A 22291-nucleotide genomic window follows, 5' to 3' on the forward strand; every position below is an offset into this window, starting at 1 on the left:
TGAGGCTCAGGGAGCACCATTTAATGTAAACAGGAAAAGAGCAAGAGGAGAACCAGGACTGACAGTGACCATCATGATTTTGCTCTCACTTCTCTATCTCAGCCCTCAAAGTTGATGTTTCTGGAATTAGCAACTTCTAGCCCATGCAGCAAGTAGGTCTGGTCAGAGCTGAGTCCTTAAGATCTTATCCTGCCAACTATTGCTACCCAGTTAACATAGAATGAGTGCCCCAAAATGTTATCAAGAGAGTAGACACTTCCAAAAGGATACAAACTACAATGAAAAACCAAAGATACATATCTTCTCTTTAAACACTGAACTTAAATGTTTATTTTTAGGTGCCCCTTGCTACTTCCTTGGTGTGACTTTGAAAAAACAAATCACTTAAATCTTCAGAATCTTATTTTCATTATTTGTAAGGTGGACATTACAATTGTTTCTATGAGGACTATTTTGCTCTCTAAGCAAGGGACTATTACTGTCAATAGGAGGGACTTCAATTCTGCTACAGTCAAAATAGAGCTCAGCCCAGGTCGATTCTGGTCACATCAGGCTGGAGGCAGCATTCATTTACTCAAATAGCATATATTATTCAGCATCTACTATGTACTCAGCAAAGCAGTAGGAAGGATACCATATAGGAGACCGTTTCTTCCCTGAGGAACTGCCAATTTTGCTTAAGAGTCCTATTAACGAAATAGTTAAAAGAGCAACAAAAGGTACAGACTAAATGCTGTGGAACTTCTGAGAAAGGAAACCGTTATGCGTTCAAGCATTCCGGTAAGGCTTCCTGAAAGAGTTCGTATTAAGTGTTCATTTATGCGACAAACGCTTACTGACCACTTACTAAATGCCAGTCTCTGAGGATACAGCGGTGAACGATTGACAAGCCCTTGTCCTCACGGACTCCGATATTCCAGCGGGAAGAAGTGAACAGCAAACAATATAATATCAGGTGGTGGTGAGCACAATATTTAAAAGTAAAGCAGCGTGAGAAGATCAAGACGCGGATGAGGGCAACAAGAATATAGAAACCCAAAGCCAAGAGTACGTGGTGTGGTCAGGAGAGGTTATCAGTTAGTTGCTCTTCAGGCCTAAGTAGGAACCTCAGGAAAGAAGTGGCACATTGTTATCCTTTCCGGCATATTCAGAGCACTGAAACATTCTTGAGAGTATAACAAAAAAATAATGGTAACTTCCTCTATCAGCCTCTGCTACCCTGAAGGAACGGAAACGGATCCATGGTCTCTTAGGAATCCCTACCTCCCCTCGTACCTGATGCATAATTCATAAACCTGTCGGTTTCCACCCTCCCATTTCCCCAGAAGTCCCTTCCGGAAGCCCGAGACTGCAGTTCTGAAGGTTCAACTTCTGCCCTTAACGGAACCCGCCTTCGCTTCCGTTGTGGCGTCACATCCACACAGGGCTCTACCGCGTCGCTGGGCAGAAGCCACTTCCGCCCCTTCTAGTCGTAACTTCTGCCCTGAGGATCCCGGAGCGCAGGCAGCGCCGGATGTGCTCTGCCGCTCCCGGAAGTGACTCGACCTTTGCGTTCCCCCCTTCCCCATTACCGCCCCCCCTGCATTGCTATTTCCCTCCCTCCCCCCCTTTACGTTTCCGGCGCTCCCGCCTTCCCTCCGCCGCAGCTCTACTCGGAGCCCGTGGGGGGAGGGAGGGAGGGGGCGTGGAGGAATCGGGGTTCTCGGGAGCACGAGCTGCAGCACCACTTCCGGGTGAGTGTTAGGGGACGGAGGGAGGGAGGGGGCCACCCACTGCCTCGCGCCCCTGCCCTGCGGGTGTCTCGCGCGCATTCCGTGTGTGTGAGTGTGTGGGTCTGTCTCGCGCCGAAAGTGCGTGCCCGCGCGCTCCGCCTCGCACTCCCCCCTCCCCTCGCCCCCTGCTGGTCCTCCCGCCCCGCTCGGCTCCCTCCTTTCCCAGCAAACGCCGCCCCTCCCGCGCTCTGGCTCAGGCTCTGGCGCCGCCGCAGCCGTCGCCGCCGGGTGAGTCTCCCGCCGCTGCTGCCGGCGCGCGCCAAGCTCTCTGCTCCTCCCCCTCCCCTTTTTCTTGGGGGGGCGTGGAAGGGGGGGTCCTCGGTGTGACTCTGTGTGTGTCCGTCCCGGAACCGGAAGTGGTTGTGGAGGAGCGGGCGATGGGGAGGAATGGGGGGGCTTAGGGGGCGGGTGTCTGTCTGGTGGGTGGCAGAGTTCAGCTCCCGTGAGGGGAAGGACGGACGTCCCAAAAAAGGGTCTTTGAGGAAGGGGTGGGGGGCGACATCAGGAGAAGGCTCCCAGGGGCTGTCTCAGGGGAGCGAAGGTTTTCTGGGGACAGCTGGGGTCTCCAGTAGATAGACCACTGTGCAGCCTGAGGGAGGTACTTCTTGGCGCAAGGCCTTGGGTAGGCAGGGGCGAAGTCCTCGCAGAAGTGGGGGGAGGCCAGAGGAAGTGGCTGGGCCTGAACTGGCACTGTGCCTGACACAAGGGCTTGTGCATCCCCCCAGTCTTCAGCTTTGCCTTCTGAGCCAATCCTTAGGGGCCAGGGGCCCTTCTCTTCTTCCACCTCTTCTGTTCTCTGACCGCTGGTTACCTGTGGCCCTGGGGACTGAAGAAGAACCGGTGCCTGAGCCGGGGAGTGGAACCCAAGCACTGGTGATAGAGTTCATCGTAGTTCCTGAGAATTGGGTTTATTTCCCTATATCCATATAGTGGCTGGCACGACTCTCCTCATTATACCATTGCATCTTTGGATTGTTGGTTGGGGGTACGCCTGCTTTCCAGACTAACTGCTGACAGTCCGAGAATTCCTGAGGTTCTCGAAGGGCTCAGGTGGCTGCACCCTTTCTGGCCCCTGTAACCCAGACAATTTGTTTACAGAAAGTTCAGGAGCCCTGGAAAGGAGAAGGAATAAGACGACAGGAGGAAGAGAGAGAGAGGGTAAGACAACTTTGGCTTAATGGCTTTTCTGGTTTGGGGGGAGAAGGGGTCATAATTAAATGGGCTTCTTGGGGACAACGTGACAGAATTCTTCAAGTCATAGCAGTTGTAATACTGGTGTTTGCTGAGAGAGAAAAATTATCTTCTGACAACACCCAGGACGTTTTTGTGTAAAAATTTAGCACTGTATCCCATCCATTGCCACTCATACTCAGAAATGAATCATGAAATGCTCAAGTGAAATCACTAATAAGCAGGGTTACATTGTGTCCAAAGGAGAAATTTATTCTACTTTGGGGACAAATGGGTAGTATAGTCCTCGTCATGAAGCTTATGGAATTGCTTTCTTGTATTTGGAACAAGCAGCGTTGAGTTTAGAGTGGGGTTCATATTCTTAACATTGCAGTGGAGTGCTTCAGGTGGACCTGTTGAGTGTTTAGAATCTGTGACACAGGGTTGTTTTAATTTGGTGTGTCAGGATGTAGTTTTCAGGAAAAACAAAAACCATGGTTCGTGGGTAGTCTGAAGTAAAGTAGATAAAATTGTATGGAGTGGACTCCGGAACTAGGTCTGCAAGAATTCAAAATATGAAGCTTGATGGTAATCAGTTTTAGGTAGTCTGAAAATGACAATGTTGAGACCCAAAAGAGTTTGAGTTCTGAGCTTATAATCCTAGAAGAGTCTTCTAAGAACCGATTCCAGGCTGGTTTATAAAGTTTATTTCCCATAGGTTTCTGAGCCAAGTTGATAATTAAATATTAAGTGCACATCTCCTCTTGTCCAACCGCCCCTCCCCCCTTTCCCTGCCCACTTCTTTTTTCCCCTCACATTTCCTGGATCCATCATTTATAGTGGCATGGGCAGGACCCGGGGACAGCTGTGGGGTGGTAGTGGTCCTGTTGGTGTGGTTGGGACAAACCTGTTCTGGGGTATTTTGTACTTGGAAGAGTTCACAGGTAGTAGGAAGGTCCCAAGTTCTATTGAACTTCTTGAATGTCCTTAGAACTGCAGGAAAATGATTCTCTGTTTCTTGAAGTCGTTAGCTACTCCTGCAGCCTGTCTACAATTGTGCTTTTTGGGACAGCTTTTCTCACTAGAGTGTCTGAGATTTGTGAGTTCTTTCGGTAGTCAAATTTGAGCTGATTGTTCTTTGCATCTCTATTGTTAGTGCTTCTGGTTGATGATTATTAAGCTGTAGGCTATAGATCTGATACTTGTGGGTAGTACCTTTGTAATTATCTGGTCTTTATGTAATTGTCAGTGACTGTCACTAGTAATGCTCGTCTGGTGGAAGTATTTCTCTAACTCTCTTCCATTCGGGAGCACTGAAAGCATTTTATTTATTTATTTATTTATTTAAATGTTTATTCATTTAAATTTTTATTCATTTTTGACAAACAGAGAGACAGAGTGTGAGCAGGGGAGGGGCAGAGAGAGAGGGAGACATGAATCTGAAGACAGGCTCCAGGCTCCAAGCTGTCCGCACAGAGCCCGATGCGGGGCTCGAATTCACGAGCCATGAGATCATGACCCAAGCCAAAGTCAGACACTCAACCGACTGAGCCACCCTGGCGCCCCTATTTGTTTATATTTGAGCTGCCTCCCATCACCATGTGCCTTAGGAATTTGTTTTAAGGGGTTTGTTCTTCTCCATTCTCTACTCAAATAGAAATTTAGTAGAATAGTAAATTATTCAGAGTCAACCATTGATGTGGGACCTGGAATTAAATTCCAGAAGTCTTAATTTCTAGGTTCATTCTCCAGGTACTATACTTTGTTGGCGCAAGTCTTTCAAGACTTTCTAAAGGTTTGTTGTGTTAAGAGAATATTGCTTTCCTGAGGAAATACTGTGCTTTATTTGAAAAACAACAATTGTAAAGAATGTAGTAAGTACCAGGAAAGAGATTGTGGTCTTTACCATGTCTACCAAAACCACATGCTGCAGGCAGTGACATCTTTATTTCTGGATGGTTGGTAGCACTATGGAAGGGTGGAAAGATGGACAAAGCTCTGGTGCAAGAGTTCAGGTCCTACTAAGTGTTTTATGGGTGTTACTTAATGTCTTTTTTTCTGCACCTCATCAGTGCTTTTGAGATGTTGTCTGAGATTGGAAAAGAAATAGGTACTTCTTTGACCCTCTTGAAAGAAAAATACCACCCAACTTAATTATAGTAAATCTCCTTTTTTATTAACAGAATGGTTAAGGTATAGATTGAAACCCAGAAAATTAGAACCCAGATTTTCAATCTACCAGTATGCTTCTTTCTACTTAATACGTTTTTCCTTCTTTTCTGCTCTTTGCATCTATAATAAAAGCCTTCCACTTCCTTCCCAATCTAGGGCAAACCAGTCCTTTTTATTATTAATAAAATGTTGGGATAATCATCAAAACTGGCACTCTGTAGAAATGAGGTTTCCCTGTACTATCATGGGGCTTCTTCAGGTTTTAAGAATGTTGGTATGGACCTGCTTGGATGTTGGGATGGTTTGGGGAGGATTCCTCCATAAAAGACAGACTAGTAAGAGGTTAATTGGTAAAACAGACAGTAAACACATATTTGAATGATCTGGACCAGGAGTACCCTGTTACACAACTCAAGGGGGCGCCATTTATGTGGTATTCTGCCAAAAGCCTTCCTCCTTGGCTCTCCATTTGACCTCATTTCAGGGTTAGAGATTGAAGTCAGTCTTTAAGAACATTAGTATAGCATTTCTCAGGTGTCACCTCGCAGGCAAATATTGCTTCTAGTTGGGTGAGCAGAAGTCTCCATGTATCCTTGGGTGGACATGCTTATTGGAAGGGACATTTATCATTTTGTCCTAAGACCAGCTGTGGTTCTGATTTTCAGCTTTCTTCTCTAAGAAAGCAGAGTGGGAGATTGGGTATCCAGGGAAGTAGAGGGGCCTTTTATTCAGTTTACCCCCTTTGGATGGTCTGGTCCTTTTATTCTGATTCCATCACTCTAAGATTTTTTTTTTTTTAATGTTTATTTCCAGACAGGGAGAGATAGAGTGTGAGCAGGGGAGGGGCAGAGAGAGAGGGAGACACAGAATCCGAAGCAGGCTCCAGGCTCTGAGCTTCAGCACAAAGACCCACACGGGGCTCAAATCCATGAACCACAAGATCATGACCTGAGCTGAAGTTGGATGCTTAGTTGATTGAGCCACCTAGGTGCTCCCCGATTCCGTCATTCTAAAATTAGTTGTCTTGGTGGCCAAGTGAAGTCTCACAGGTTGTGGACAAGAACTACAGTTTTTAACTGCATTTTGCTCTTATCAAAAATTCCACTTTTGGAAACATTTATAGAGAATTACCTGGAAAATGTATAATCCATTCCTGGAAATACTGTAGTTTTAATTGATGCATCAGATCATAATATCAGAGAGTATGTACTTCAGTTGTAGACTTTTGATCTCTTGTAGAACCCCCATTCTTAGCTTGCTCTTTGGTATCTGCATTCAGATCCCTTCTCTGCTCTTTACTGTTTGACTCTGTGACTTCAGTTTCGTCATTTGAAAAATGGGGATTACTTCATAGAAATGTACCTACCTCATAGAGTTGTTGTGGCAATTAAATGACACGAAAGTTGTGAAGTGCTTAGAACAGTGCCCTGAACACAATAAGCACTTAATAGATATTGATGGTGATGTTGACATTGTCCTGTCATTCACATCACTTTGTATGTCCACTTTATAAGAACCTATAGAGGCTATTTTCCTCAGAATGTTTCTCCTGAGCCACTTGTAGGACAATATGAATGGATGTATTCTTTTTTGGTGGGGAGGGGTGTTGTACATAGGCATTCTATCTGAAGATATTCTTATTTTCAGGCTTTCAGTTCCTCCCTCCTAAATTTTCACATCCGTAATGTGTTTAATACTTCCTTGACTTTTTAGGGGGAAATTATAATTAGACCCTCTTCTTTATTCTCTGGCCTAATTCTCTACCTCATTTCCACTGTATGTCACGACTCTTGTCTGTCATTTCTCTCAGCTAGAAGGCTAGACAGATGGGGGTTGTGGGTTATGTTTTGAGCCCCTAGCATTGTTTCAAAATCTGTGTGTACGGAGTCCACTGTTTTTCAGGTCACTAAATACAGAATTGCTTACCGGGTGGTGAGTTCTATGTTCAAGACAGTGGGTAGGTCCAAGGTGTGACCCTGCTTCCCAAAAAGCTTGGCAAGATTGGATCCCCTCAAACCGTGATCTGATTGTTTCTTTTTTAATGTTTGAGAGAGAGTGCACACAGTGCTCGCAGGGGAGGGGCAGAGAGAGGGAGGGAGACAGGATCTGAAGTGGGGGGCTTAAACTCATGAACTGCAAGACCATGACCTGAGCCAAAGTTGGACGCTTAGCCAACTAAGCCACTCAGGTGCCCCTGTCATTTCTTGATTTCTGGTGCCTAAGAAGAACCTGTGGCCCCTTAATAAAGTTAATGCTGGAAGGAAAAAGCATGTGTGTTGGAGACAGTTCTGGTGTATTTTATAAGTTGGGGAGCAGGATTTGTCTGGGGTTGATTCTCAAGTCAGTTAATAATGAGCCTTATTTGTGTGAAGGTGTAGTCAGAGATTTGATGCATTCCTCTTTTCTCCTTTGCTACTTTTCAGGAAAGAGTAGGCTGAAATTCAGTTCTGCTTCCCTTTATAGGTTTTATGAACAGTGAGAGTGCTGTTTCGTAGAGCAAAACATGTGATGAGATTTCTGGAGGAGAAGGAATGGGGTTACATCTAGTGTGAGGTCCGTTCTGTTTCTCCCCCTTGGTAACAGATCCTTCCTAGTTTCCTTGATCTACTTCACACCCAGTTTCTGTGCCCCTCCAGCACTTAGTAGCTCCAGTATCTGCCTCCAGAACATTCTCAGCAGGACCCACCTGTGGCCGTAGCCACAGGTCCTTCTTCCCCACCTGAACCTTGGTTGCTTCTGGTTCGAGAAGCAGCCTGATGATAATGTTTATTTCTTGTCATTCACCATTTCCTCATTCCATCAATCTCTTACTCCCTCTTCACCTGCCTTCTGCTGGGCTGGATCTTTCTACGTCCAGGATCTGGGAAAGCTGCTCTTGAATAACTACAGTTAACATACTGTTTTACTAGGAAAGTGGTCAGAGTGGGAAAATGAGTGGTGGGGTGTCTAGGTTCTGTACCCATCAGGATTCTGAGGTATGGCTTTTCGTGCTCCTTCCTCACTCCCAGAGTTTTAAGCTTAATTATCATCCACATGCAGAGAAGACCTCGAACTCTTAGAAGCATCAAGTGTGAGAAATACAGAGCAAGAGTCTAGTACTGTGTATGTGTTCTGGTGCACCGCTGTCCCTATTCTGAATCCCTGTAGGTAGAGATATGGGGCGCCACTACTGCTGGTGCTGGAACCCTTTTTTAAACTGCTCATTCCAGGTTCTCGCTGCTTGGCTCTGCATGTGTGGTACCCAGGGCTGCACCGTGGACATTCTTGGACCTTGGTGGGATTGGTAGGGCATGGTCCCCAGGTAGCATCTGGTACTGAGGAAATATCTTGGTTGTGATTCCTGCCAATTACGTTCTTTAATTCCACTGGGCATTTTGTGTTCTGGCCAAGCTGTGTAGAACAACAGGTATGTCCGTGGAACTCTTCTCAAGGAAGACATATTTGAAAGGATAAAGGAAAGGAGCCGGGACAGGTACCCCAGCTGTTTTTTAGCCAGTCAGTGATATGCTTTGTGTGACCTTGGGTACGTCCTTTCCCTGCCCCTGACTTCAGTTCCTGTTTTTGTCACCAAAGAAAAGTAATACGAGTCTCTTGTTTATGGGATACACTCTTTAGGTAAATGAGATGTGCGTAAGTTCTTCCACCAGCATCTTGAGAAGGATAGGCTCTTGGATTTCATGCTGAGTGGCTCTCTGGGACTAATATGGTAGATTTGGCGATCTTCACTGTGAATTCCAAGCAATGTGGTCAGGTCCTGAAGAGGAGGTCAGGAACTCCTCATTTCCGCTCAGCGTCAAGTTACTTCAGATTTATTCCTCAGTATGATGTGATCTCTGTTTCCTTCTTCAGGTAGAATGGAAGAATCTCACTTCAATTCTAACCCGTACTTCTGGCCTTCTATCCCCACAGTCTCAGGACAGGTAGGTGGTGGTGGTTTTTTCCTCCTTCCCTATCACGTAGTTTTTTCAATTTTTGAGTAGTAAGTTCTATTACTGTGGACACTGAAGCAACATAAGTCACGTGCTGTTTCACCAGGTCCCCCATCACTGAGAATTCTAGCGTTTCTGTTTTGGCTTCTCTGAAAGCACAGAGATATTAACTGTTCCCTCCTTGGAGGACAGATAACGCAAAGTGCTTAGGGAACAGACGGAATCAGACTCTTTCTGAAGAGGCCGCTCACCTCCCCTTTCCTTTCCTTTCCTTTCAGATTGAGAACACAATGTTCATCAACAAGATGAAGGATCAGCTGCTGCCAGAGAAGGGCTGTGGGCTGGCTCCACCCCACTACCCCACCTTGCTGACTGTGCCTGCCTCCGTGTCCCTGCCCTCAGGCATCAGTATGGACACAGAGTCCAAGTCAGACCAGCTGACCCCACATAGCCAGGCGTCCGTTACCCAGAATATCACTGTGGTCCCTGTGCCGTCTACAGGACTGATGACTGCTGGTGAGCCACTCTGCTCTTCTCCAATCTGAGGTGTTGATCTTCTATGATCAGTACCCCAGGCTGGAGGGCTCCAAGGACATGGGGAGTGGGATATGTGTTTGATTACTCAATCACATTTTTATTAAGTGCCTACTGTGTGCCTAGCAATGCGCTAGGCATTGTGGGGGATACAAAGAAGTAGAAGATGCGGTCCCTGCCTTTGAGGAGGTGACATTCTTTCCTTCTCTGAATCAAGGAGTCTCCTGTTCTCAGAGGTGGAGAAGAGAAGGGAGTCAATCAAGGGGTAAATCTCACTGTTACTGGGGGTGGGGTGGGGACAGGGGTTAGGAGACCATTATTTTTCTATAGGGTTTGGGGTTTCCTGTATTCTCTGGGCTGGGGTGGTGGTGGTGAGGGGTTGATTAGACAATGATCTGGGGGGAAATTAAATAGGATTAGAATCAGGACTGGGCAGCATGACACCATCTCCTTTTTCTCCCAATCCTAGGTCCTGGTTTGGTAATCACGTCCCCCTCAGGCTCCCTTGTGACCACAGCCTCATCAGCTCAGACCTTCCCCATTTCGGCTCCCATGATTGTCTCAGCTCTTCCCCCTGGCTCACAAGCCCTGCAGGTGGTCCCTGACCTCTCCAAGAAGGTAGCATCAACCCTAACAGAGGAAGGAGGCGGAGGTGGTGGTGGAGGTGGCAGCGTGGCTCCTAAGCCCCCTCGGGGCCGGAAGAAGAAGCGGATGCTAGAGTCGGGGCTGCCCGAGATGAATGACCCTTATGTCCTCTCCCCTGAGGATGACGATGACCATCAGAAAGACGGCAAGACCTATAGGTAAGAGTCCGAGCCAGGGTGGTGAGGGGTGAGGATCACTGCCTCCGCTTACCTACCCCTTTGTGTCGTGCCCCAGCTCAGGCTCCATGCTGACAGCGTCCCACCTCCAATCCACTTGCATGTCAGCTGTTCTCCTGTGGGGTAGGAAGGTGGGACTTTTAGCACCCCTCGAGTGACTCTTCCCCAGGATGCAGACCCATTTTACTCCTTCCTTTTTGGGGTAGTCAGCATTGACTGATTTTTGAATAACAAGAGTTTCTTTCTTATGATAAGGTTTTAGGCTGGGTTTCAGACTCTTGTCTCCAGCTCCTTTTTACTTTCTGCATTTTCCATTCCTATTTTTCTAAGAAACTTTTCTGAAAAGCCCCTAACCTTGACCTGTGTGCCCTCCACTGGTTCTTGGGCCACATTGGAGCACTGACCCTGCATGGTTGAGATGATGGGAGGGGTCTCTATAAAAAGGAGGGAGGATTTGGCCCTTGGAATATATGCTTATAAAGTGCCTGTTTGCTCACTTTCTAATTCACGAAAGTCATTTGATTCTCTACTTCTTTAAGTTGTCCATTGCCAAAAAGTATTCTGTTTGCATGTGGTGCTCTACAAAAATAATTACAGAAGTACACTCCCTGCCCTTTGAAAGTTGCAAGTCTTTTAATCCCCTAGAGAGCCATCAAGGGCCTTAGTGGGATTGGGTAGCTTGGTCCCAGTGTACAGAGTGGGATGACCACTGTCACAGCTTTGATGCAGACAGGGGCAGACATGCATGGCTGGGAGACTGGGTGTGTCCTTAGTGTACCGAGATGGGCAATGTTGTTCCCATTTTAGGAGCGAAGGGAACTGCGGCACAGGAAATGGACAGAGCCTTGGGCTCATGGATTCAGTTCCCGGCTCCACCACGAACTTGCTGTGTGACCCTGGGCAAGTCCTTTCCCCCTCTCTGGGCCTCAGTTTCCTCATCTGTAAAATGGGGAGAATTTTGTTTGTGCCTCCCATTTGTGGGGAGTATATATCAGATAAGATTTGAAATGTTGGGAACTTCAAAAGGAAGAGATAAGAAATAGTTGTCATTTAGCATTTAGTTCTGTTTCTGTTGTACGTCTATTGCGGAGAGTAGCCACAGCTCCAGAGTGTTTAGATTCTTCTCTGTAAGTGAAGCGGAGGGAGTATAACCCCAGCCCATGATCCGAAAGTTCATTGCAGCTTTATTATTACAGGTGTGTCCCACTTTATACAGTAAAAGTGTTCCTGGAAAATGTTTACATCATATCCTTTTATAAAGGTACCTGACAAGTTTGATTCATTTAAAAGCATCTTCTATATATCATTTCATAAAATGAAAGTCTCCTTTATTTTGTAGAAATCTGGATTTTTCCGTATTTGCTTAAAGTGAGGTCATTGTGACATGGAGAGCCACCTGTATAAAGTGTGTCATTGTAAGACTGATGGGCCACGTCTCTAACACCCTGTGCAGCTTTGCGCATGGAGCAGGCTCCACTGATTCTGTCAAGGGTTTTTTTGTTGTTGTTTCGTGGGTTTTGTTTTTCGTTTGTGTGTGTGTGTGTATGTCTTTTGTTTTTTGCTTGTTTATTTTTTGGATCCACATTAATGCTATTTCTGGACTTCCAAAGTGTGTCTACAGGAGGAAATGTGAATTAGGCAATTGGAAAGAAGTCCTGGTAGCATTTTCTACACTCTCAGTGTATTTGGAACTCTTGACATGGCCCACACCCAGGTGACTAAAGAGAACTCTGAAATTTAAGGGCACCTCATTATATTCTAGGTGAATGGAATTTCTTCAGAAACTCAGAACGTTGGATTTTCAAAGCAATCTTTTTAATCACACAAAAAGATCCCTATTTTCATGCATGTTTGAGTCAACCACATCCATTCCTGTGGTCAGTGACATTTGACTGAGTATTGTTGGAGTTGGGTTCTGTTAGTCTGGGCAAGTTGAGTTATTTCTAGCTCTTTGTTCCCATCTGTAAAATGGGAAGATCAGTCATGGCCCCCCATTTACCATGTGTTTTTGAGGGGAAATCAGAGTATCTGAAATTGTTTTTGACTATCTTAGGGAAAAAATGTGTTGGTAATTCAGAGTTATTATTGTGAACAAGGTCATTGCACTGCGTGTGTCCAAAAGGGCCCCATTTGTATGTGGATGTGAATGGTCCCTAGCTATCTGGGGTGGTGTGTCTAGCTATATGGGGTGGTGGCTTTTCTGTCTCCTGCCACAGTACTCCTAAATCAGATTTCTTTCCAACTACCCAACACTTTGCATTAAAAGACTTGTACTTTTATCTGGCTTCATAGCATTTCAGACTTGGAAATACTTTAATGGTCACCTAAGCCAGTTCCTTCTCTGTAGTTTAGTCTTTTAAACATTTCTGGAAGATGATAATCTGCCTCTCCTTGAATACCTCTAGAGTGAGGAATCTTAAATTAGGTTAGAATCATAGCTTTATAGTGAATAGCTGTTTGCCCTTTGGCAAATTACTTAACCTTTCTGAGCCTTTGTGATCCTTTCTGTAAAACGGGGATAATGCTTGCTGTTGTGAGGAGTGGAAACAGTGTGCTTAAGGGGCCTAACTCATGTGATGCCTGTAACAACAAATGGCAACTATGATTATCATTACTCTGATCATTGCTGAACCTTCTACCTTCTACCTTCTGAGACGGGCTTGTTTTGTTGCCAGTCTATATTGTTATGAATTTAAAGTTTTGCAGATTCTTTCTTAGTTGAAAACTTTGATAAAGAGGGTTACTTTCTCTTTCATAGTTAATTTCATACTGAGGGTTCAATTGTGTGTTCCAATACTCACACACAAACTATGAGCTTTTGTTTGAGTTAAAACTGTGTGTTGTTCCACCTGTCTGAGAAATTTTAGCAACCAAGGGAAATTATTTTGTAACCTCAGTACTGTTCCCCTCCAAGTGACAATGTGTCCAGTTTCTAACTTCAGTGAACTGTAGTGTGGCATGAGCTCATCCTTCAGCACTGGCATGTTAGCATTAGTGCGATCTTATTAGAGAACACTTGGCTTACCTTTGACTGTTCTGGATGTTTGCTGGTCACTCTGGAGGCAGATATTTATCTCTCCATTTTACAGACCAGAAAATTGAGGTCTAGATTGGTGAACAAGCCTGTAACTGAACCCCGAGGAGAGCCCAGGGGTCCAGACTTCCATTGGCTGTGTCCGTTGGCCATACTGCATATAAACAGAACCCCCCACCCCACCCATATAGTGGTTGGGCAAGTCGGACAACAGCCAGGGATTGGATTGGTAATCTGGGAATTGGATTTCTTTCATAGTTAAGTGACCAGGGAAATAGAAACTGACCTTCATGACTGGAATTTTAGTAGAAACATTAATATAGGAACCATACCCTCCAAATAATGTGATTTTCTCTCTCTCTGAGGAATGCAGAGGTGTTTTGTTTTGTTTCTTTTTCTTAAGCCATGATCTCAGTTATTTTCTAAAGATTCTCCTGGGATCAGAAAAAAGCAAAAATCCTCACTCTTCACCATCCCCAGCCCTGATTATAGAGAGAAATCGAGGAGGAACCAAAGCAGAGGGACTTTTTCCTCCGTTGCCTGGCTTCCAGGTGCTGCCCTTTCTGCTAGCTCACACTGGGCACTGTGGGGTTGTTTAGGAATGAGCGCATTCCAGCTCACACAAAGATAGCTCTTCCTTGATAAAGGCTGAATAGATGTGGCTTATCTTGCTCGGAGGCCTTACTTGATGCTGTTGGGCAATGTCAGAACAGGAAGGATTATCAATCAGGTGCTGGGGGAAAGTGTACCAGCTGCGATTGATGTTAACCCCAGGTGCTGACTTGGGCTCTAGGTGCTGGGAAAGAGGAAAGGTTTGGCGTGGCAGCTCAGGGTTTCACATATCTTTCCCTCCTAAATGTTTAAGGGATACAGCCCACTCCCAACAGCTACCTCAGCTCTTTGCAAAAGTGGTTCTCATTTGATCGCCAGGGGGCTCGGGGATGGTGGTGTTCGGTGGGACATCAGATGCAGGGTGGAGGCCAGATGTATATGATTTGGAAAAGCCCTTTCCATGTAATTCTGATCCTTCTCCACCCCCATCCCTCTAGAAATCATTGGCAAAAAGGAAGTAGGAGAGAATCTGAGAGAAGACAATGATCTGAGGAGATAGAGAAGTCCTTCTGGGGAACGTAGTCAGTTTGTCCTCATTATCATCTCAGGAACTTGAGACATATCTGCGGGGTGTACTTTATACATGGGAAGTTGGGGGGAAGGAGCTCTTTAAAAGTCTGATACAAAGTTATAGGCAGAAGGAAAACAGAAGTTAGCTGATACTCCTGGCCCAATGAAATCCCCATCAGCCTGAAGCCGGTAATGAGATCTTCCTGTCTTTTCTGGTCGAAGTCTTGTTTCTGTACATACTTAGGGAGTCCAGTCATTCAGCAGACATTCATGGAATATCTGTATTGTGCGGGTGTGTATTAGAAGTTTAGTCTGTAAAGAGGAGTAGAACAGATCCTCCCCTCAAGGGCCTTACAACATAGTTGCAGTGAGAGAGGTCAGATAGGCCAGCTTCTGTCGAAGTGGAGGGAGGGCTCAGCAGTGCCCCGTCAGTGGGAAGGTTCTAACCACTGTCCTCACTTGGCCCAGGTGCCGGATGTGCTCACTGACATTCTACTCAAAGTCGGAGATGCAGATCCACTCCAAGTCACACACCGAGACCAAGCCCCACAAGTGCCCGCACTGCTCCAAGACCTTCGCCAACAGCTCCTACCTGGCCCAGCACATCCGAATCCACTCGGGGGCCAAGCCCTACAGTTGTAACTTCTGTGAGAAATCCTTCCGCCAGCTCTCCCACCTCCAGCAGCACACCCGGTAAGGCTGCTCTTGCTTTTACCCTGCCACCCGGCCGCGGACCCCTTACCCCAAGGCCACGTTGCCTGAGCCAACTCTTCTGTCCTCATGGTTTCTTTTTTCCCTTTTTACTTTGCCCTTTGGGAGCCTCAGTTTGCTCGTATTACTGTCTGTGAAAAATAAACTATGTATTTTAGCAGTTTGCAGGGGCCTGGGAAATTGTGGTCTCCAATCCCAAAGTCTGGAGCGGTTTTTGTGGTTTCTCTCTGTGTCTGTGTTTGGAAATCTTCTGCAGAGCAGGCCCTGCTTATACTGTATGCTTCAGTTCAGATCCAAGGTGTGCATTCAACCTCAGGTCCATGGGGAACAGGCGGTATTTGGTTTTTGTTGAAATTACTGTTTGCAATTAGGGTATGTGTGGTGAGTGCGTAAAAGCTTAGAGCAAAGCAGAGGGCTGACAAGACTGAGACCGTTAAGGTTACCAGGAGCCAGGGGCCGTGGCTCTGCATCACCTCACTGCCATTCTAGACACCGACATAAGAACAGCAGCGACCTAGATCTGGGTGTCCTCGCCATTAGCCTCTCCAGGCCGGAGTGTGTTTGGGAGGAGGGAGGAGGGGGTGCTCTCATCCGTCAAGCAACATCATTTCACCCAGCAGAGAGCTGAGCCCGTGGTGTCGAACTGCTTCCTCCTCCCCCCTTCCCTCCTCTCCTCTCCGGCAGGATCCACTCCAAGATGCACACGGAGACCATCAAGCCCCACAAGTGCCCGCACTGCTCCAAGACCTTCGCCAACACCTCCTACCTGGCCCAGCACCTCCGAATCCACTCGGGGGCCAAGCCCTACAACTGTTCCTACTGCCAGAAGGCCTTCCGCCAGCTCTCCCACCTCCAGCAGCACACACGGTAAGGGAGAGTGGCAGGCTACTGCCCCCGCCCCGCTGGCATGCCCTCCCCACCCCCGCCCCGGACACACACAACAACCCGCATGCGGGGGGCGGGGGAGAGACCTGGCTGGAGGAGAACACGACTGGCGCCTGAGAGAAGAAGAGAAGACAGCCTTGGAGTGGATGCTCGGAGAGAACCTTTCTGGGGCACAAGCTGCACTGGGGAGATGCAATGATTGTGTGACACGGGAGGAAGAGACTCAGCTGGAGCAGAGACCACTGCTGCCTTCATTTCTCTCCCTGGAAGCACCAGTACACATCTTGCAAGATTTTCTCCTTGATACCAAAGCAAGGGCATGTGGTTGGAGAAGACCAGACCTCTAGCCCTTAGGGCACTGTTGATGAACAGATGTAATCAGACTTTTTTAGCTGGGTCTCAGCCTCGTGACACCTACAGCAACAAGCAAGGCTCCGACGGATGCCAGGAATAGAGAACAGAACAAAACATGTCTGAAATGGTCACAGAGAACGGGCAAACAACACGAAAAACTTCCTGCTTCATAAGGATGCCCACCGTTTGTCCCATGAATCTGGAGTGACTAGGAGGAAGTGAACCTGCCACCTGGAAGACTCGATGCCGACCTTCATCGGTATCTCAAGTCCAACTGCAGTCCGAACTCTTACTGGCCAGAAGCCTTCTCACCTGGCTGTTTCTGGACATCACGATCCCTCTCAAAGTGGTCAGACATCTTGCTTTGTGAAGAGGAGAAGTCGGGCTTTCCTCACAAGGAGATGAACCTGTCCTGTGATGTTTCCAAGATTTTATTTATACTGGAGGTCCAGAAGCAGCTGGTCACAAAGATAGTTCTGAAGTCCCTGATAAGTAGCAGGTGTCCTCAGACTCTCAGGTCCTTGGCTCATCTCAGTGGAGGGCCCTGTAGTGTTTGGGAAAGAGGTCAAGTTGGTTCTAAAGTAGGCATCTCCTGCTGTTAGGAGGCTGGTCTGGGAAAAGCCCCAAGTAGTTGCCATGAGTATTAATATCGCTGCTGCTCTCCATAATTAGCGTAACTCTCTGCTGTTCTTCGACACCAGAACTTTTTCTGGGAGTGGTGCTCAAGGCTGAAGGCATAGCTTCTGGTTGTATGGTGGGGGCCAAGGAAGAAGTGTTCTGTGTTTCTTTTTCCTTACCTGTAGCGTGCTCACCATGCTTTTGAACATTCATCAGGGACAGCTACTGTAGGTGCTGACTTGTATGCCAAATTATGGCCTGCCTGTCTCTTGGCTGCCAAGCGCCTGATTCCTCCTCCCCCTGGCAGAGGAGCCCAGCTTGAGCTGAGTGATGGAGGCAGTGAGCAGAGATCAGGCACTGTGGTGTGGTCCGTGTCCGAGAGGAGCTAAGGCTGGGACCTCCGGATACCCAGCTTGAACTCCTGCAGGAGGGCAGGCCTGGCCTGGAGGAGGTTTGTTACGAAACCAGTTCCTGAGTGGCCTTGCTGATATCCTCCTCCTTTCTTCTTTTCTCATCCCGTGCAGAATCCACACCGGTGACAGACCATACAAATGTGCACACCCGGGCTGTGAGAAAGCCTTCACACAGCTCTCCAATCTGCAGGTAAATGTTTCACCCTCCACGTGGGGCCTTGTGTCTGAGACTGCGCTCAGAGTGCCATTTGACTAGTACAGTGGTTCCCAAACTTTTTCAGGACCCATTTATACCCTTATTATTGGGAAACCCAAAGAGTTTTTGTTGACATGAGAAATACCTATCTGCACAGACAATGTAAAACTGAAAAACTTGAAAGAGTATTTAGTGATTTGTTTGGAAGTAACAAACCTATTGCATGTTAACATAAGTAACCTGTTTCCAAACACACCTGCTCCCACCAACATTGAAAGAATGGCATCGGTTTACATTTTGCATGTTTTTTAGTGTCTAGCTTACCAGAAGGTGGCTACATAGCTGCTGCGTCGAGTCTTTGTGACATTATGCATTGTGTAGTCTCTGTATAGTCACGAGAGAATGAGAAGGGAAAGGCAAACGTAGTCTTATTATAATTTTGAAAATAGTTTTGACTTTGGGGGCCCTGTGGAAAAGTCTTGGTATTCCCTAGTGTCCCCTCTGCCTCACTTTGGGAACCACTGGGCCAGTGGAGCCAGGAGAGCCATCCTTCTCACTTGCCAGGATCCTGGCATGTGCTATAGGGGACACATACACCTATTCCCTCAGCCTGTAACTCCTACTAAAGTTTTACTGAAAGTTTCTCAGGTCGCCTGGTGGCTCAGTCAGTTTAGCATCTGACTTCGGCTCAGGTCACGATCACATGGTTCCTGAGTTCGAGCCCTGCATTGCTGACAGCACAGAGCCTGCTTCAGATCCTCTCTTCCCTCTGTCTGCACCTCCCCTGCTCACTCTCATTCTCTGAAAAATAAGCAAATATTAAAAAAAAAATTCTATTGCCTTCAGATGGAAAGAGAACCTGGGAGGCTGACACCCAGCTCAGGGCTTTTCCATTAAGGTCACAGAGCCAGGAAGGAAGAGTCCAATGTACTCATCTGATGTTTCCCCATTTTCCCAGTCCCACAGGCGGCAGCACAACAAAGATAAACCCTTCAAGTGCCACAACTGTCACCGGGCGTACACGGACGCAGCCTCGCTAGAGGTGCATCTATCTACGCATACGGTGAAGCATGCCAAGGTGTACACCTGCACTATCTGTAGTCGGGCATACACGTCGGTGAGTGCACCGCACCTTCCCTTGACTTCCCTCTGGGCCTGTGAGACCATGGTCCCCTTCACCCCATCACTCTGGATAAAGAGCTGTGGCCTTGAATATGCTTGCTCCCTAGCTCCCAACTTACCAGAATCAATAAAGAGAACAGAAATTAAACAGATGTATAGCTAAGGAATTTAGGGGAATGCCTGATCCCTTAAGCCTGTAGAACAAGATTCCTAAGCAAGGAATCTTTTTTTTTTTTTTTTTTTTTTTTGCTAAACAGTGATTCTTAATTTTACTTAAATATAAGGCAAAATAATGCAACTTGCAACTTGTAATTTGGGGAGAAAGCTTTTTAAAATATTTTCCATTAGGCTCTAGGAAAAGGTGGTAAAGTTGTTGCATCCAGAGATCTTTGAGAAAATGACAGCTTTCCCTGTGTCAGTTGAATGCCCATTGTGACTCTGAAGGTCCCCCTCTTCTTTCTGCCCAGTAGTGAGCACTGAAAGAGGATTCTGGAGAGAATTTGCCCACAGCTCCAGAATGTCTGTGTATAAGTATGGCTCTATTTTAAGTAAAATAAGAGCCCAGGATGCCAGTTATGAGTAACCTCTTTCCTTCTCTTTTTTTTTTTTCTTTCTTTCCTTCTATTTCATCCCTCAACTCTTTTTCACATCTCCTTCAGGAAACGTACCTTATGAAACATATGCGCAAACACAACCCTCCTGATCTCCAACAACAAGTGCAGGCGGCGGCGGCGGCGGCGGCAGTGGCCCAGGCCCAGGCTCAGGCCCAGGCCCAGGCTCAGGCTCAAGCCCAAGCCCAAGCCCAGGCCTCCCAGGCATCACAGCAGCAGCAGCAGCAGCAGCAACAGCAACAGCAGCCACAGCCACCACACTTCCAGTCCCCTGGGGCAGCCCCCCAGGGTGGGGGTGGTGGGGACAGCAACCCCAACCCTCCACCCCAGTGTTCCTTTGACCTCACCCCCTACAAGACGGCGGAGCATCATAAGGACATCTGCCTCACTGTCACCACCAGCACCATCCAGGTGGAACACCTGGCCAGCTCTTAAGAGACCTGTGCTGCCACCCACTGAGAAGAGGGGAAAGAAGTTCTGGTCCCTTCTTTCTCCAACTTGTCTTGGTGGGAAAAGTATTCTTCCTTGACAGGCCTTGCCTCCATCTCCTTGGGCCTCAGGCACAGCCTTCCTACACAGGATACCATGCTTATTCTCAACTCCTCTTCAAAAGGAATATCAGCCCTCCTGATTGGCAAAGGAATAATGAGCTGGTAGTGTAATCCAGCGGCCTCCCCTTCCAAGCATAGCTTTTCAGAATTGGGGGTTGGTGCTCAAGGGAGGGATTTGCTATGACCTCATAGAAACTTTTCCAGTGTGGGCACTTACCCTCTCGTTACCCTCATAATCCTCAAAAGTTGGGGCTGGTGGAAGACTAGAGGCTGGTCCTCCCAGATCTCTGAGAGAAGGGAGCCCTAAATGCAACCAGCCTCCTGTTCTATTCTCGCCTGCAAAAGGGCAGAGGTTTTTCATACCCCCTGATACCCGGGAGCTGTCATCCCCTCATGGTCTCACTTCACTTCCTACCTAATGCTGGAGGAGGGAGATCTCGGTGGGGGTCAGACCCCCTTTATTTGTAAAGGGGCAAGGGCTGAGATGTGGTCCCCAAGGGGCCGGAGATCCCTAAAATGGTCAGGGGTGGCTTAGAAGTGTGGGTTATGGTTTTCCTTGGAGCCTCTCCCCTTCTCTGCCAGCCAAGGCCCTATACTCAGTCTCCCAGACCCAAAGCCAGAGGAGCTGTGGGAGCTTTGTGTTCTTTATGAAAGCCCAAAACAAAGGGTGTTGCAGAGAAGGGAGAGTTCAGGGCAAAAACAAGGACTGGACTTAGCTCCCTAGGTGCCACGGTCAATTGCCGGACACGGATTTATATATAAATATATATATATAAATATATATATATACCCACTCATCACGGCCATCTTTGTTGTAACCATTTCTGTGTTTATAAATGCATTATCTCTGAGAATTTTCATATTTGATGTTTTGTTTATTTTTGTCCTTTTTGTTTTCCTCCACCCTGTCTTCTGGCCAACAGCATTTTTATTTCCTTTTGTCCTTTTTGTTTGTTTTTAAATCATGGCAGATTTCAGAGAAAAGACAAAATGAAAAAAATCAGGAAACCAGTTGTTATAAAGCAATTTAAAATGAAGAAAAAAAACTTATGTACAAACCAAGGGGTGTTTTTAGAACCTTGTATAGAAATAAATTCGTGTAAAAGGATCAGAGGCAGTGGAGCTACTGGTGTGAGTGAGCTTGGGAAGAAGCTCTCTGGGCAGATGTTCAAGGACAGTATTACACTAGAGTGTGTGTGTGGAGAACGAATGCTGTGTGCTGAGGCTCGGTGTGTGTATCCCCAAGAGTAGAAGGGCACAGCTTTGATAGTTCAAGTGAGATCTTGGTTTATGAGAGTTTCTACATACTAATCCTGTCAAGGGGACTGTGATGCCTGTCTGACAGCAAGGTTTCAGTCATGTTAATAAAACCACTAAGCTCCCTATCAAAGAAATGGAAGCATGCCCTCTTGAAAGGGCCTCCACTCCTGCCTGAGCATCACTGGGCTCAGTTGTAATCCAGCTGGCAATTGTGCACATACATGTACCTATTATCTTATCCATATACATAGGTTTGCAGTGGTGGAAGCCATAACCAGAATTGAGTAACGGTGCAGGACAGTTGTAGTGCTGAGCAGAATGTGGTCAAGAAACCTGGACGTTAGCCTTGGCTTTACCGCCAACCGGTGTTGACCAAGAAGCTTCAGCTGTTAAAAGGATTGGACCAGATCACCTCCAAGGTTCCTTTTTGAGAATTAAAAACCTTTAAGCACTGAAAAAGTTGTGGTGGAGTTCCAACATCAACCGTGTGGCTATCCTCTGCACTGCTGGGGAACTGTGCTCCTTACCTAGTGGGATTTATATAGCCAATGAAATCATGCCCAGTTAAAATTTGGGCTCCGCTAGTTTGTTGGGTGGAATCCAATATCTCTCAATCTGCGGTGTGACACCAATGAATGTATCCATATGACAAAATATGTGTGTTAGCTTCCTAAATAATGCTTTTTCCCCCCTGCTTTGAACAATTGCTGAAAATGCCCTGACTGTCCTATGTTCACCCCAAGTATTAGAACCAGAATCTACTCTTTAAGGATTCACTCACACTCACTCATAGCAGGAACTCTGTGAGGTAGGTACTGATATTCTCATTTTATCAAGGACATAGGCACAGAGATTAAATATTTTATCCAGGGGCATGGCAGAGTGTAGTCTTTTAGATCCAACTGCTGTATCTTACCACTTGCTCTGTGGCACACCTGAGGTTTCACCTTACCCTTCTTCACATACTTGGTCTAAAGTAGGTCTAAATTAAAGCCCTGCTCTGTGGCATTGGTAAT

General features: G+C 46.7%; 1 protein-coding gene across 7 annotated transcripts; it reads left to right on the forward strand.

The window, feature by feature from the left end:
* The first annotated feature begins 1606 nt into the window (after positions 1-1606).
* On the forward strand, positions 1607-20877 carry ZNF384 (zinc finger protein 384). 7 transcript variants are annotated; one of them, XM_029954392.1, is made up of 12 exons: positions 1608-1733; positions 2871-2930; positions 8964-9034; positions 9322-9559; positions 9795-9842; positions 10047-10380; positions 11206-11298; positions 15023-15247; positions 15950-16132; positions 17647-17725; positions 18690-18848; positions 19513-20877. In XM_029954392.1, exons 3-12 carry the CDS (start codon positions 8969-8971, stop codon positions 19897-19899), a joined length of 1812 nt encoding a protein of 603 aa, XP_029810252.1. In that variant the 5' UTR covers positions 1608-1733; positions 2871-2930; positions 8964-8968; the 3' UTR covers positions 19900-20877. The 7 variants fall into 7 exon arrangements, with proteins under 7 accessions (XP_029810253.1, XP_029810252.1, XP_029810254.1 ...); XM_029954397.1 differs by lacking the exon at positions 1608-1733 and adding an exon at positions 1745-2000; XM_029954398.1 differs by lacking the exon at positions 1608-1733 and adding an exon at positions 2263-2394.
* The last annotated feature ends 1414 nt before the right edge of the window (positions 20878-22291 follow it).

Source organism: Suricata suricatta, chromosome 10, assembly GCF_006229205.1.
Source record: "Suricata suricatta isolate VVHF042 chromosome 10, meerkat_22Aug2017_6uvM2_HiC, whole genome shotgun sequence".
NCBI lineage: Eukaryota > Metazoa > Chordata > Mammalia > Carnivora > Herpestidae > Suricata > Suricata suricatta.

Coding starts and splice junctions, on each gene's coding strand:
- ZNF384 (XM_029954392.1), top strand. CDS start 8,969: ATGGAAGAATCTCACTTCAATTCTAACCCGTACTTCTGGCCTTCTATC. Junction 9,035..9,321: donor TCCCCACAGTCTCAGGACAG/GTAGGTGGTGGT, acceptor CTTTCCTTTCAG/ATTGAGAACACAATGTTCAT. Junction 9,560..9,794: donor TACAGGACTGATGACTGCTG/GTGAGCCACTCT, acceptor CTCTGAATCAAG/GAGTCTCCTGTTCTCAGAGG.